The following is a 13,437-nucleotide window of genomic DNA, read 5'->3' as shown; positions in this document are numbered from 1 at the left end:
AAAAACCAAAACAAAACAATGACTGCAATTAACCAGGGCCATACTCTGCAACACAAACACCATATTCATAATAAATTGATTATGATACTCACTTGGAGATGGTGGAGGTTCAGTCCGGGGAAGCTAAGTCAAAGCAGACTGGGATGGCTAGATAACCACAGCCCAACCAACACTATAGAATCCTGAAAAGGAAAGAAACACACCATGTATTAATACAACCGAGTATCACAAAACAAACGCATTGGCAGTATCTTTCCTCTTTGTACAAAACAGAATACACAGCTACAACTGTGTAATATGTTGTCATCCTATGATGAGAAAAGTTGGAAATTTAAGATGAAATCTAGACAACAATGTCATCAGGGCAGACAAATAGTCATTGCAGATATAATTCACAGCAAAACCATTTGGATTATTAAGTAATGAATTTCATCTCACAAGGGGAGACCACGAAACTTGCTCCGCCTTTTTCAATGCCGTATTTTTCATGGCCTTCGGAATGGTGAACACATCCCTGAACTAGTAGTGGTTCCATTGAATGGGCCTTAGTTTGGCTGTAATTAATTAATTTTCATGCGGTACTTTTCGCAAGCCGCGTATAGTTCCATGATATCGCATCACTTGCCAGGCGGATCGGGTGGGGTAGTAATTAGCGTTTATGGCTATCACCCGGGGGACCAGGGTTCGAGGCTAGGTGAAGGCTGTATATTTTGTTGTCTTCATTGTGATCAAAAGGCGTCATCTTTTTCTCTAGTTTTAATTGCTACAAGCATAGAGAGGAGACTATTTTTTTAATCATCATAATGGCGTTTAGGTAATTGAGCAGTGTCATTTCAAACACGGAGATACGACGACTACACTAGCAAGGGTTGGTGTGTGCCAAAATGTTTATTTTTCTTTGCTTATACTAATCAACTTCAACATTAAAAACAAAAACCACTCTAACGAGAGCACATGCCATTAAAAGTTTGCGGCGATCAACAACATGCATGCAGACATAATTAATAAGAACACAAAACGATTATAAAATGCCACATTTCTCGAACACTTGTAATTCACTTTACTCCAAAGGGAGTTTACTTACACAGTACCTATGTGCTAAAAGGACCATTCCAAAATATAATTTCCATTAACAAATAGGTTGAAATAAAATTTGATGACCATGGACCGGGCGTGGTGGCGTATAAAATACGTCAATCTTCGAAAACCAAGGATTTCAACATCGTACGTACATTCTGGGCTAGAATGGTGTCGTGTATTCCTACAATGTACTTTGACTGTCCATTGTCTGTTGAATTGCATATTCAACCACAGTTAGTACAACAGATGATAAAATACATGCAATGAATCTTCCTAGTGAACAATGGAATTAATTTTTTATAACAAAGACACAAATAAAGAGGAACAATATAATTATGTCGAAAGCTTAACAAATGTTAAAACATTCACCTTCATATTTATATAAATAATTAATATTTCATGAAACATGATGAATTCGAAGGATTAAAATTATGTTATGCGAGTAGCGACAGCTAAGTTCTCCATGTTTAATAATCACATTTTATTTCAAAGTTTTAAGCTGATTACAAATTTCAAAATATTACTTTTTTACCTACCATTTGAAGAAGAACCACAGGAAAAATAAATAGAGGATAGAATCACAATTTACAGAAAATTAATCGAAGTGGAAGGGTTTAATTGGGACTCTCAGCCCAAAGTTAAGCATTCAAATCATTAAATATCGTTTAGTTATTGTAAATTTTTTAAAAATATATAAGCAAACGAGACGAAAAAGAACATATCTTAACTTTAAACATTCAGAATGTTTTTTTTCCAAATAACCCTATTTAGAGAATTGATGTAGGTGAATTCACTTACTTTCAACGTTAATAGTAATTATTTGAGCATTAGCATGAGTTACTATACTTCAAAAGTTTTTATACATGATCTTAAAATTGCTAGGTGGATGCCAATAGCAAGATGGACGCCGCACGCTAATATCATTCAAGGAAATCCTTCAAGCAAATAAGGTAGTCTCCTTCATCAAAGAAAACGAAAGGCATTGATTGCGATTCATTACCCACCATTAGTGTTTTCGTAATATACAAATTATTTGGTTTTTGAAATACCGGTTTAGACGAATGGCAAGGGTCAAATTTTATCCTCATTTGAAAAAGGCCAGATATGCACCCATGCGATTCCGCTCCACGTGACGTCACAGGGACCTAGTTTCTACACGAGAGGATAGGAGTTATACATCGTCTGAGGTTACCAATGCATGCATGAGGCACAGAGCTCAGGGAAACATGTCTTAATAATCACCTATTAAAACTGGCTAAGGTCGGAAAGTTTTCTTCGTTTGATGAGGTATTAATAAACCTTTTTAAAGTCAAGCGCTACCAGCCAGCAAGGTACTCAGCTACCCTCTAGCATCCTGCATCCTATCAGCGCTCAAGAGCCTCGATCAAGGTCACTGCACAAGGTGGGAGGGGGAACCAGAAATGCGTCGCACGGACTTTTTCCCATCATTCCTACTTACGCGTCGCATTTTCGCGCGCTTGAGATTTTTCACTTTTCATTTAATTGAGAAAAATAAATATCGTCATTTAAAAATCTAAAAGCATGAAATATGTACTCCAGGAGTAATAATATTTCGATTTAGGCAATAAAAAAACAATAGGAAACCACCCTATTGGAACACACCTGAAATTTCATTCAAATACCAGGAATTTACCTAATACAGGGTGAATGATGGTCATTCACAAGATTATTCGAATGACTTTTCGAATTAAAATTCACCTTGAGAAACCACCTTAATGTAATACAATAGAATGAATAACAATAACAGACTTAATCTTTAAAACCTTCGATCATAGGTCTGAGAATGTAGTGCACAATTTTTTCCCAAGTGACACTATTCAATATTAGGAAAATTATATAAAAAATCATTTAAAATAACTGCACAATAATAATATTATTAACGGCCAACTATGTTTACTGAACCACTTTCAAATACTAACTAATTACTACTACTAGCTATGCTGGAAGGACACAAAAAAATCAACATGACACTTGTGCTAGGGCTTCAACTGGGCCATCATACTTCTGAATGACCGACATATAGATGGGAGAAATTCTCCACACAGCTTATCAACTGACTGTCACAAGCACCATGGTTCTTAAAAATACACTCACAACAAGACATTAGACTTCCAACCTCCCACTGTGATAAGATAAAGCCACGCTACGATTGTGGTATTTTAATAATCTAGATTTTGGATGCATTTTTCCCATTGTAAATGCAATGAACTAAGACATGAGAGAGAGAGAGAATAGAAGCCATCCACAAACCAAAACATTAATTAGTCAACATTATCATTACCTAACATTTATTTCACCAAACAGAATGGACACCACACATGAAAGACTAACTGCTTAAATAAAAACCAGGGCCAATAATGAGTGCAAATTAAAAGTTCCACACACTGTAGCACAAAATCCATAATCATAAGGAATTGATAGTGATACCCACTTGGAGATTATGGCGATTCTGTTCAGGAAAGCTAACTTCAGGCAGGAAGGTATGGCTAGATAACTGCAGCTCAATCGGCACGACAGAATCCTGAAAATGAAAAAAGGTCGCCGTGTATTAATAAAATGGAGTATCAAAAAACACACACAAAGGCAATATCTTTCTTCATCACATGATAATGCTAATCATAGCTATGTCTAAGGCCGCTTCACACGGTGGATGATCATGCCATAATTCACGACATCATCCGAGAAAAGTGGAATAAATAATTAGTTCTGATATACACTAAATGATCGTCATTGTGACAATTCATTCACGAATTATTCCGTTTTAGACGTCAAATGATTTCATTCACATGATCATCTTCGCCATGTATAGTGGACTTACATGCTATGGTAAGACGAATTGGAAAGTTAATATAAAATCTAGACTATAATGTCATCAGGGCACATAAATAGTCATTGCAGTGCTAATTCAATGCCATAAGGATTGGATTATAACGTCACAAACTAGACGTACCTATGTTACAGGTCTAAGAATGAATATGGGTTATCTACGCCGTGGGCAAGAGATAATAGCTTATTCCTAATCCACCAAGTAATTTACAATCAATGACAGCCCTATACCAGCGAATCAATTCAAAGCATTTCCTTATTATCAAGTACCGTAATTCCTTTCTAAAATACCATAAAGGTGTATTAAATTGACAGATTAGCCTAGAATAAGGTATTCGTACAGTGCGATGTTACATTTACTACTAGCTCTCACTAATAACTAACCTTTCCAGATACGTACGTAACATTGGAGAAATTAAAAGGTACTATACATCAGACAAGTCCGTATCACAATACATACAACATAGCCTGAGAATCGATTCATGTCTATTGAAGGTTAATAACACTCGCCATGAAGACATGATAATAATGAGCCTGAAGATTGTCATGCCTCTAACAAACCATCCTATCAATGACCTGAATACGTATCTTCACTAATCATGGAAACACATGATTTCAGGCACACGCAAATAAAATGAAAATAACACTCTCGTTACTCATGTCCACTACTTCCTTCAGAAGTACTTACGTCATCTTCATAGGCGGATCCAGGGGGGGGGCACGGGGGCACGTGCCCCCCCCAGACCCTTAAAAATATGATAGATTTTTAATACGGTCCCATTATAATTTCGCTCGTTTTGTATAACAAGGTATCCTTGTGCCCCCCCCTGAACAAAATCCTGGATACAGCCTTGCTTGTGCCCCTCCCAGAAATAAATCCTGGATCCGCCCCTGGTCATCTTCACGTACCCAAATCTTCGTACAATCACCTTAGTTTGGAACATGGCTCAGAGTATTCAGAATGGCCCTTATATCCACTCAAGCGTAATTTCTAATTGTTCTACGCATAAACAAGCAATCTCAAATTTGTAATTAATCACTATTGAAAAAACTCATAAGCACTACACCTTAACAATCATATATATTTTGAGCTCGATCATTAATACGAACAACTGAATACCACATGAATCATGACCATTGAAATACCAAATGAAATGATATGGCTTCTGAAATTAACCTCACTCTAACACAACCGTAACATAAAAATGGTTACATGAACTTACTCAGGCGGGATTCAGACTCCTACAAGCACTGATATCGGGACATTAAATAATGTTGATGGCAGCGATACGAAGGCGATGAATCCTCAGAAGACAACGACTCTGTATATGTTGACCCTTCGAAAGCTGAGCAGGAAATGATAAATTTTTGGCGCGCGGGACGCTATTCAGAACGAGTATCCAAAATATTCCAGGAGATGGCGGGTGAATTGGAATTCCCCTCCCTCCCCTCCATAGAGGAATAGAAGTTCCAAACCTAAACCCCCTTCTCTAAAATCCTCTCCCCTCCACTGTCCCCCTCACAATACCTCAGTGCCTCAGTCCTCGTGGGTATGACTCAGGGTCACGAGCAACCCCCAAACCCGCTCCCTCCCACTCCCTTCCCCTCACCAACTTAACAGGGCGTGGGAACGGCATCTATCCTTTTCTTAGTTGTTTCGTTCTCCGAAAAGATTCTGTCTTACTTCCTTATTTGGGAAGTCTTGTACATAAAACTTTCGACGATCATTCAATATTATAGTATATTTGCAAATAAGGGCGGTTTTGACATTGCGGACCTCGGTTCAACTCCGAAAACATATCAGCCCACGCGAAAAATGGGTTTTGTTAAAAGAATATTAGGAAAGTGCGACGACAAATTGAGAGAAAGTAGCTACTTTTCCCTCGTTAGACCACATTTGGAATACGCTGCCAGTGTTTTTTTGCACATGGATTCACCGCGCCGAAGGCGCGAACTCTGCAGCTGTCCCGGTGAGCGATTGCTCACCCTAACCAGCCAGTTGACATAGTAATAATCGTAATGGCTTGTGTGTATCGTTGTCTGTGTAGTGTTTTGTTCGCGAGAAAAAAGAAACTTAAATCTAACCTTATATTTAGAAATAATCTACAAACTAAACAGTAGACATGGCATAATTTTTAAATTTTTTGAAAATACAATAGAATGACTTTGAGAATTGGTGACATTGTTATTGCCACAACATGAATATTATAAAATAGAGAAATACTAAAGCATAGTCTATGGAATATAGTATATATTTTTTTTCTTTTTTTTTCCCCTTGTAGTGGATTTTTTTTAATAATAAAATATTTATATATATATATATTTTTTCAATTTTTTCAGTCTTTTTTTGCGTTTTTTTAATGTTCTTTTTTATAATTATTTTGTTATTATTTTTTTTAAATATTTTTTTCTTGTATATATATTTTTTTTTCTAACCACTGCTTGGATATTTTTTTTACAGTTTTTCAGACATATGCATACTAAATATAAGAGTTTTTTTACAGAGAGCCAGTTGGGCTAATTGGCAACAAACAAAAGATCTTGTGAAGTAGTGAAATTATTCTTAATAGTTACGCACCGGGTGAATAAAATTGTGACTGAACTTAAACTAGAAGAAGTAGGAAAGACTCATAGGAGAGAGTTTTGATGAGGCAGTGTATACTTTGTATGGATACTGGGATCGTAGTCCCATATGTCTGTAAGTAGTGTATTATTCGTGCTCTTCAGCCTGGACTTGAATTTAATGACTAGGGAGGAAATAAAATCATTCATTTTGGGAATGTTATGGGCGGAGAGATCGTCGGACATACGGATAAGTTTGCTGATTTTTAAAAGGTGGCGGATAGACTTGTTTTGAAAAGATTCAAGTTTGTTACGGATCCCTCTGTTCTTAGCGTAGATCTCACACGCGTAAAGTACAACTGGTCGAATAATTGATTTGTAAAGTCGTGCTCTTGACTGGTGGGATAGAGGGGTGGAAGGGGTACACAGACAAGAGATTGCCTGCCGGACTCCGATGGCTTTAGCGGTGACGGATTTGAGGTGTGGGGTGAAGGTTAACTTACCGTCTAGCAGAACGCCTAGAAATTTGTGCGTGGAAGCTCTTGGAATCGGTTTCTTGTTAATGTGTGGGGCTGTTTGTGGAGAGTTTTTCTGTCGTCGTGAGAAGTGTAGGTGTGAGCTTTTTGTTGCGTTTATTTCAAATTTCCAAGATGTTGTCCATGAGTGAAGAAGATTTAAATGCCTGTTGAGTTTCCGAATGTTTGCGTCTCCTGTACGGGACGTGGCTGCGATTGCAGTCTCGTCAGCATACATGTGTAGAGTTGTGATGTTTGTGCTTGGCATGTCATTGACGTATAGTGTAAATAGCAGCGGACTCAGAAATGAGCCCTGTGGAACACCTGCTTCCATAGGCCGAAGGGAAGAGATTACCATACTTTCGGCGACACAGAATTTCCTGTTTTGTAGGTAGTTGGCAAGGAGGAGAATGTCGGAGGGAGGGAATTGGAGTTGGTTTAGTTTGTAAAGCCGGTTTCACACGGTCAAATTTTGCTTCAAATTCTGAGCAAGATTCATTGATCAAGGTTTCTCGAATGGACATGACGTCATTGAAACGTCATGATAGCGGCCATGCTGTCTTGAAACCTCTTTGAAGGCTTCTTCGCAATCAAATTTCTCTTGTCTTGAACGGTTCTAAAAATTCTCGAATATTGAATCAGTTTGAAGTCTCTCAGCCAATAGCGAGCGACCATTGGCCCTCCCAGAATGCCACTTGCTTCTCCTGCTCATCGTCCCGCATTACAACGATCAACATGGCCTCCTGGAGTAGGCAAGCAGTGGAGCTTCTAATTACTGCATACGAAGAAAATAGGTGCCTCTATGAGGTATCATCCCCTGACTACCACAACAAGGAGAAGAGGAATACTGCCCTGAAGGAGATGGCTGCTTTTATAGCAGATGTAAGTAAATTATTTCAGTATTATATCTTTCAATGCATTGAAGTTGACGATTAAATTGTTATAGAATAATATTCGCTTTTCGTTAGCATTATCAGGTGTGGGCGACCATCGCCAATCGTCCCTCTCCATGACTGTTAGTATGTAGTAACTCTTTAAGTCTCTTTACATTAAAATGTTTACATTTAATTGTGAAGCAATTTCTTCTTCGATATCGCCTCTTGAGTTTTGTTCAAATTATGAATGCTGCCTGTTTTTACTCTCAGGTGCGACCCGGGGCATCCCAGGAAGATATTAGGGCCAAAATTAATGGTCTCCGGACCCAATTTATGGCTGAAAGAAATAAGATGAGGAAGGGGAAGAAAAGTGGAGCTGGCCTGGATGACATCCCCAAGCCCACATTGTGGTGCTATAATGCATTGCAATTCTTGGAGAGGCACAGTATGCCCAGGCAGAGTGTCTCAAACCTAGTTGAAGTGGGTAATGACAATGGGTCTACAAGCAGCTGTGAGGTGAGTAGTCATTGAACTAAGTGTCCCATTCATGACTTTCAGTGAAATTAGATTTTATATACGTTCATACAGTGGATATTAAAAAAATATGTTGTCTTCCCATGATTAGCTTCCATTTCTCTATTTACATTGATCCTCATTCATTTCTATTCATATCTCAGCTTCCCATATTCCCTCTCTATCTGAAACCCAAGGGCTGAAACCCTTTATCTGAAATGACGAGCACGAAAAAAGTTTTCTGTAACAAGCAACGACAGGTTACTATATTTTCTTTACCAGCCTATGACCTGTGCTTTGCATTGCCATATTCTAATTCAGTAAGGAGGGACTAAGATGTGACTTCCCCTTTGTTAATTAATTCCATCTGTAATTTGTGTGCAGACATACATTTATGTTAGCAGTGCTACTTTCATGTAAACCTCTCCTGTGCTTTCATTGCATTTATGTTGGTTTCAGTAATTTCCACTTCCCACTGTGTTTACTATTGGAATATTATAACAAGCTTTTTCGAGGTCCAACAGTACTGTGTATGTTGAAAAGTTTACTTAACTTATCTGCAATTTAAACTGTGGAAGTACTGTCTTCTGTTGATCTTCCTGCTCTAAATCTAGACTACACAATCTTTTGGGTAAAAGGGCATTTCCGGCTTAAAACTGGATGGGAATAGCTTCCTGAATTCTAATTCATGAGGGAAGGGGTTAGAACCAATGAAGGAAGGGAGAAAAGTGGAAATTATTAAAAAAAAATATATATATATATGTTTGAAAAATTAATTTTGAACAATTGTGGAGGGAGGTGGTACATAATGTCATACAATAAATTCACAATGAAACATTTTCCATGTTGGTAGGGGGGCAGGGCATTTATTTTCCTGAGGTTCAGTGAATTCAAGTATGATCTCTCCCCCTGGATGCATTCTTGTTTGGTAGTCAGAGTTCAGCTTCCCCCAATGGACCATATCTCAGTCCTGGACCAATTTCATTCTATCCTCATGACTGTGTCTGACATTGTTAAACATTTATTGTGCATCAGTCACTATTGATATCTGTCTTATATCTGTGTACTTGATATTATGCCAAAAATTTTCAGTTAAGTGCCCCAAAACCTACCAGATCACCAAGTTTAATCCTTGAACCTTGTATCTTTGTCATGCACTTATTGTCCCAATGTCATCACTTATTCTCTGCAGTTTGTTGGTATCCCTCAGATTAGTCTGGCAACTTATACTACTGAATTCCTGATTGAGGCTAGTTGTTAGTGTCAGCAGATGGTCATTATATTTATATTTATCTATCAACATTACATGTGGTTGATATAATTGATCATTACCATGTTGAAGGGCTGTAATGCCTTTAAATGATTTTTCCTACTCTTTATTGTGGTGTTCAGTTGCATCCATTTATTTTTCTCTGGTTCAGTGAATTCAAGTATGATCTCTTTTCATTTGCTTTAGAGCCCAGTTATATCACCCTTTGACAACGGTAGCTGTGTGGTAGCGGAAATGAGTTCATCATCAGAGGGGCAAGCAACAGATTTTGTGGCCTTGGACAAGGTGGATACACCCACTACTGGGTCAGCCCGTATGGCAAAGAAGAGGGGCCAAGAACCAGATATTAGACAGTTCCTGGAGCGAGCCTCTAGTGCCCTTGAAGATACAAAAAGAAGACACACCTCTAATGAGCACTTTGGCCTCTTCGTTGGCATGGAGCTAGACAAATTAGATAATGCTATTGTGAGAAAAAAGGCAATTTGCGATATTAATAATGTTTTAATGAACGCCTTTTTAGAGGACCAAAATTAAAGTACTGGACTTTGAAAATTCTGTAAATAAATGCTAGATATTTTCATAGAAGAAATGTTTTCGTTTATTATTGGTACATGCATAATCATACTATTTCTCTTCCTAATCATTTCCTAAATGCAGTCTTCATAAGCTTATCCCCCTGCCAAACACCCGAAGTTGGCTTGCAGGATATTACATATGTAGATGTAAGCCTCTTGTTTGCAAGTATGCTGGCAGGTAAGGTGTTAATGATTTGAGTTGAAGGGAAGGTTCAAGTATAGCCATAAAAAGTGATTTAGACCATATACGCTTGTTTCTGTTGTTGAATTACTTAGATACATTTATTTCCTTATGAAAAGGAACCTATTGTGATGCTGACAAGACAAATTTGGTTTAAAAAGTATTGAATCTAACACCCTCAGGTTGCCATGTTTGAGATATTCAATAGTTACCTTCATGTATTCCTTGTTTCAGAATGAATTATTCGTTGGCCACTTTTCCAGTCCAACCCTGGATTACTTATTTCCCTCTCCATTCTGCATGATTCACTTCTGCTTACTTCTCCTTATCAGGAATTGAGTTCTTCTCTTCATTTATTTTTAAGTAGTTATTTATTTCATTCACGTGACATCTGTGATGGAAATTATTTCGCTAATTATTCAAGATATTATGTATAAGTTCTACCAAGTCTGCCCTGATATAACTTGATTTAACTACTTAATTCCATTTCCTACTTAAGGTATGCTAATGGGTCTGCATTGCGTGAAACCTTCTGCCTTAATGTTTCTAATTAATATACTGCTTCAAATAATCAGTCTTTCACGTTATTACCTTAATTTTTCAACAATTCTGCATGTATATCATCCACATTGGTTGTTATTTAACCTGTTGGGGAAGGTAGTATTGATGTTCTTCTTGATCGTTTAGGGTACATAGTTCAGGAAGGGATTTGACAAATATTACAGAATCCAAGATCAGTAAACATGAGGGAGTCAATAATTTAAATTTCATGAGGGCAATTTTTAGAATCGAATTCTAAGTTAAACTTCGATTTGTAAAATTAAAATATAACGTTCAATATTTAAATGATTGGCATGTTAGGAAAGGGTTGCCATTAGTGTAAGGTCAATAAAGAAATGCCTTAAACTATATTTTGTCTTTCATATTTATCCATGTTAACTCGAGGGTAGGCCCACCCATTTTATAATTCTGGCAATTATTCTTCCCTTTTCTGGAGTTACAGAGAGAGTTTCTGGAGAAGTATTTTTTCAACATGAAATACCAAATATAGTCATAGAATGTAGGTATGTATGCATAATAAACAGTTAACAAAATGCTGGGGGATGCAGTTCCATGCATTTTTTTAATAAGTAAATCCTAGAATGTAGATGCTTACAAAATTTTAATGTGACAACCAGTCCAGGATTTCTGCTAAGATTATACCAAGAAATTTTATTTCTTTGCTAACTGACCAGTGTATAATTAATTTTGATTGTTGGATATTCAATCCTATGGGTGGTTTGCTATGGATGAATAATAAGTTAAGGAGTTGTAGTGAAATTCATTCAGTAAAATATTGTTTTGGGGTCCCCTGTTTACCATTTTCGTTGTAGCCTGGTCTGCAGCAGAATCAATTAACTTTAGAGAGGAGGTACTGAGTTGTGATTTGTATCATCAGCATAGGTAACTAAATTGCCTATACTAATCTTACTAGGCAAGTCATTGGCTTAGAATAGGAATAACAAAGGGTCTAGAATAGGTCTTTTATTGGACACCCTTGGTGATGTTTAGTGGCTGGGACTTAAAGGTGCAAACATTACCATCCGTAAGGTGGTACTTTAATTTTACATACTCCTTCCTATTAGAAATGAATGACATAATCCATTCTGACACCACCCCACTTAAACCCATTTCCCTCAGTTTTTCGTAAGTGTCCCTAGGTTAACTGGTGACTCATATCCCTTTGACAGGTCATGAAATAGATCAATGATGGTTTCCTTATTGTTTATGGAATTATAAATGGACTGAAGTAAATGAAATGAAGCTGTTGATATATATCTACCCTTTTGGAAGCCATGTTGTGAGGGGTAGAGAATATTACCTATATTTAATCAAGTAAGGAAATATGCGGGGATATTTTGGGGGGAAATCTGGAGTATAAAAACTGGGCATTGTGATCAGATAGGCCAATTTCTATTGTTTTTCAATGGTTAAATGACAGGGAAATGTGAGTGGAGATTTATCTCTAGGGATTTTCACTTCTAATTTTCTCTCTATCCCCATTCCTAACATGCCATTATTCTAAGTTAACATTCTGATGTCAACTTCCTTGCACAATATATTTGAAATGTTATTCTATTGCATACTTCTCAGGTATTGGTGATTGCATCAGGTACTCAAATAGAAACCACAACATACACAGCTATTAGAAATATATTTGTTTTTATACCTTCATTTACATGTACAAACATTTGCTGGTGAGCAACTATGGAACAAAAGAAATTAATATCACCTAGTGTGAGAACAACAACTAAATATAGGGTCAAGTATTACACACGGTTCTGCCATGGCACTTGTCCTTCCCCATTGAAATAATTAGTGAATTCCTCCCTAATCACTAATGCAGAATTGTGGGCTCTGTTTCCCCCTTGCCTCACCAGTGGATTATGCAGGCGAGGATCATTTCTCCACATCCCTGGTATCAATAGTCCATCTGCTGTTTCTTCATCCACAAGCCCTGAACAGACATATGATGTGTCTTTTTTTGTTCTCAAAAAATTGTGAAGGGCCAGGCAAGCTAGTGTTATTTTCTCCACCTTCTCCACAGATAGATTAATTGGAGACAAAAATATCCTGAAACGGTTTGAGAGAATGCCAAACGCATTCTCCACAACTCGTCTTGCCCTACTGAGGCGGTAATTAAATACCCTCTGACTCTGGGAAAGCCCTCTCTCAGGATAGGGCTTCATTAAATAAGGTTGCAGAGGGAAGGCATCATCTCCTACAATGACATAGGGCGTATCTCTCTGTCTACCCGGCAATGGCTTTCCAGGTGGAACATCAAGCCTGTTGCTTGTGAGAGCTGCCCTTAAAGAGCAGTCCCTAAACACACCAGCATCATTAACTCGCCCATTAACACCAACATCATAGTACAAGAATCTGTAATTAGCATCAACTAAAGCCATCAAAATGATGCTATGCGCATGTTTGTAATTGAAAAATGTAGAGCCGTCCGCCCTTGCAGCTCGGAAATTTATAT

At 37.5% G+C, this 13,437-nt stretch overlaps 2 protein-coding genes across 2 annotated transcripts in view; both read left to right on the top strand.

Moving 5' to 3' along the window:
* Nucleotides 1-13,437, top strand: part of LOC124172966 — a 382,467-nt gene that overhangs the window by 144,464 nt on the left and 224,566 nt on the right. The window lies entirely within an intron of this gene.
* LOC124172787 lies at nucleotides 8,172-10,245 on the top strand. Its single transcript, XM_046552277.1, has 2 exons — nucleotides 8,172-8,395; nucleotides 9,849-10,245. The coding sequence occupies exons 1-2, from the start codon at nucleotides 8,213-8,215 to the stop codon at nucleotides 10,194-10,196; spliced, it is 531 nt and encodes a 176-aa protein (XP_046408233.1). The 5' UTR covers nucleotides 8,172-8,212; the 3' UTR covers nucleotides 10,197-10,245.

This window comes from Ischnura elegans (genome assembly GCF_921293095.1).
Source record: "Ischnura elegans chromosome 13 unlocalized genomic scaffold, ioIscEleg1.1 SUPER_13_unloc_3, whole genome shotgun sequence".
Classification (NCBI taxonomy): Eukaryota; Metazoa; Arthropoda; class Insecta; order Odonata; family Coenagrionidae; genus Ischnura; species Ischnura elegans.
This window is presented reverse-complemented; position numbering and strand designations above follow the sequence as displayed.

Excerpts from the sequence above, each read along its gene's own strand:
- LOC124172787 (XM_046552277.1), top strand. The coding sequence starts at position 8,213 with ATGGCTGAAAGAAATAAGATGAGGAAGGGGAAGAAAAGTGGAGCTGGC. Across the intron at positions 8,396-9,848 it reads GGTCTACAAGCAGCTGTGAG|AGCCCAGTTATATCACCCTT; the intron begins GTGAGTAGTCAT and ends CATTTGCTTTAG.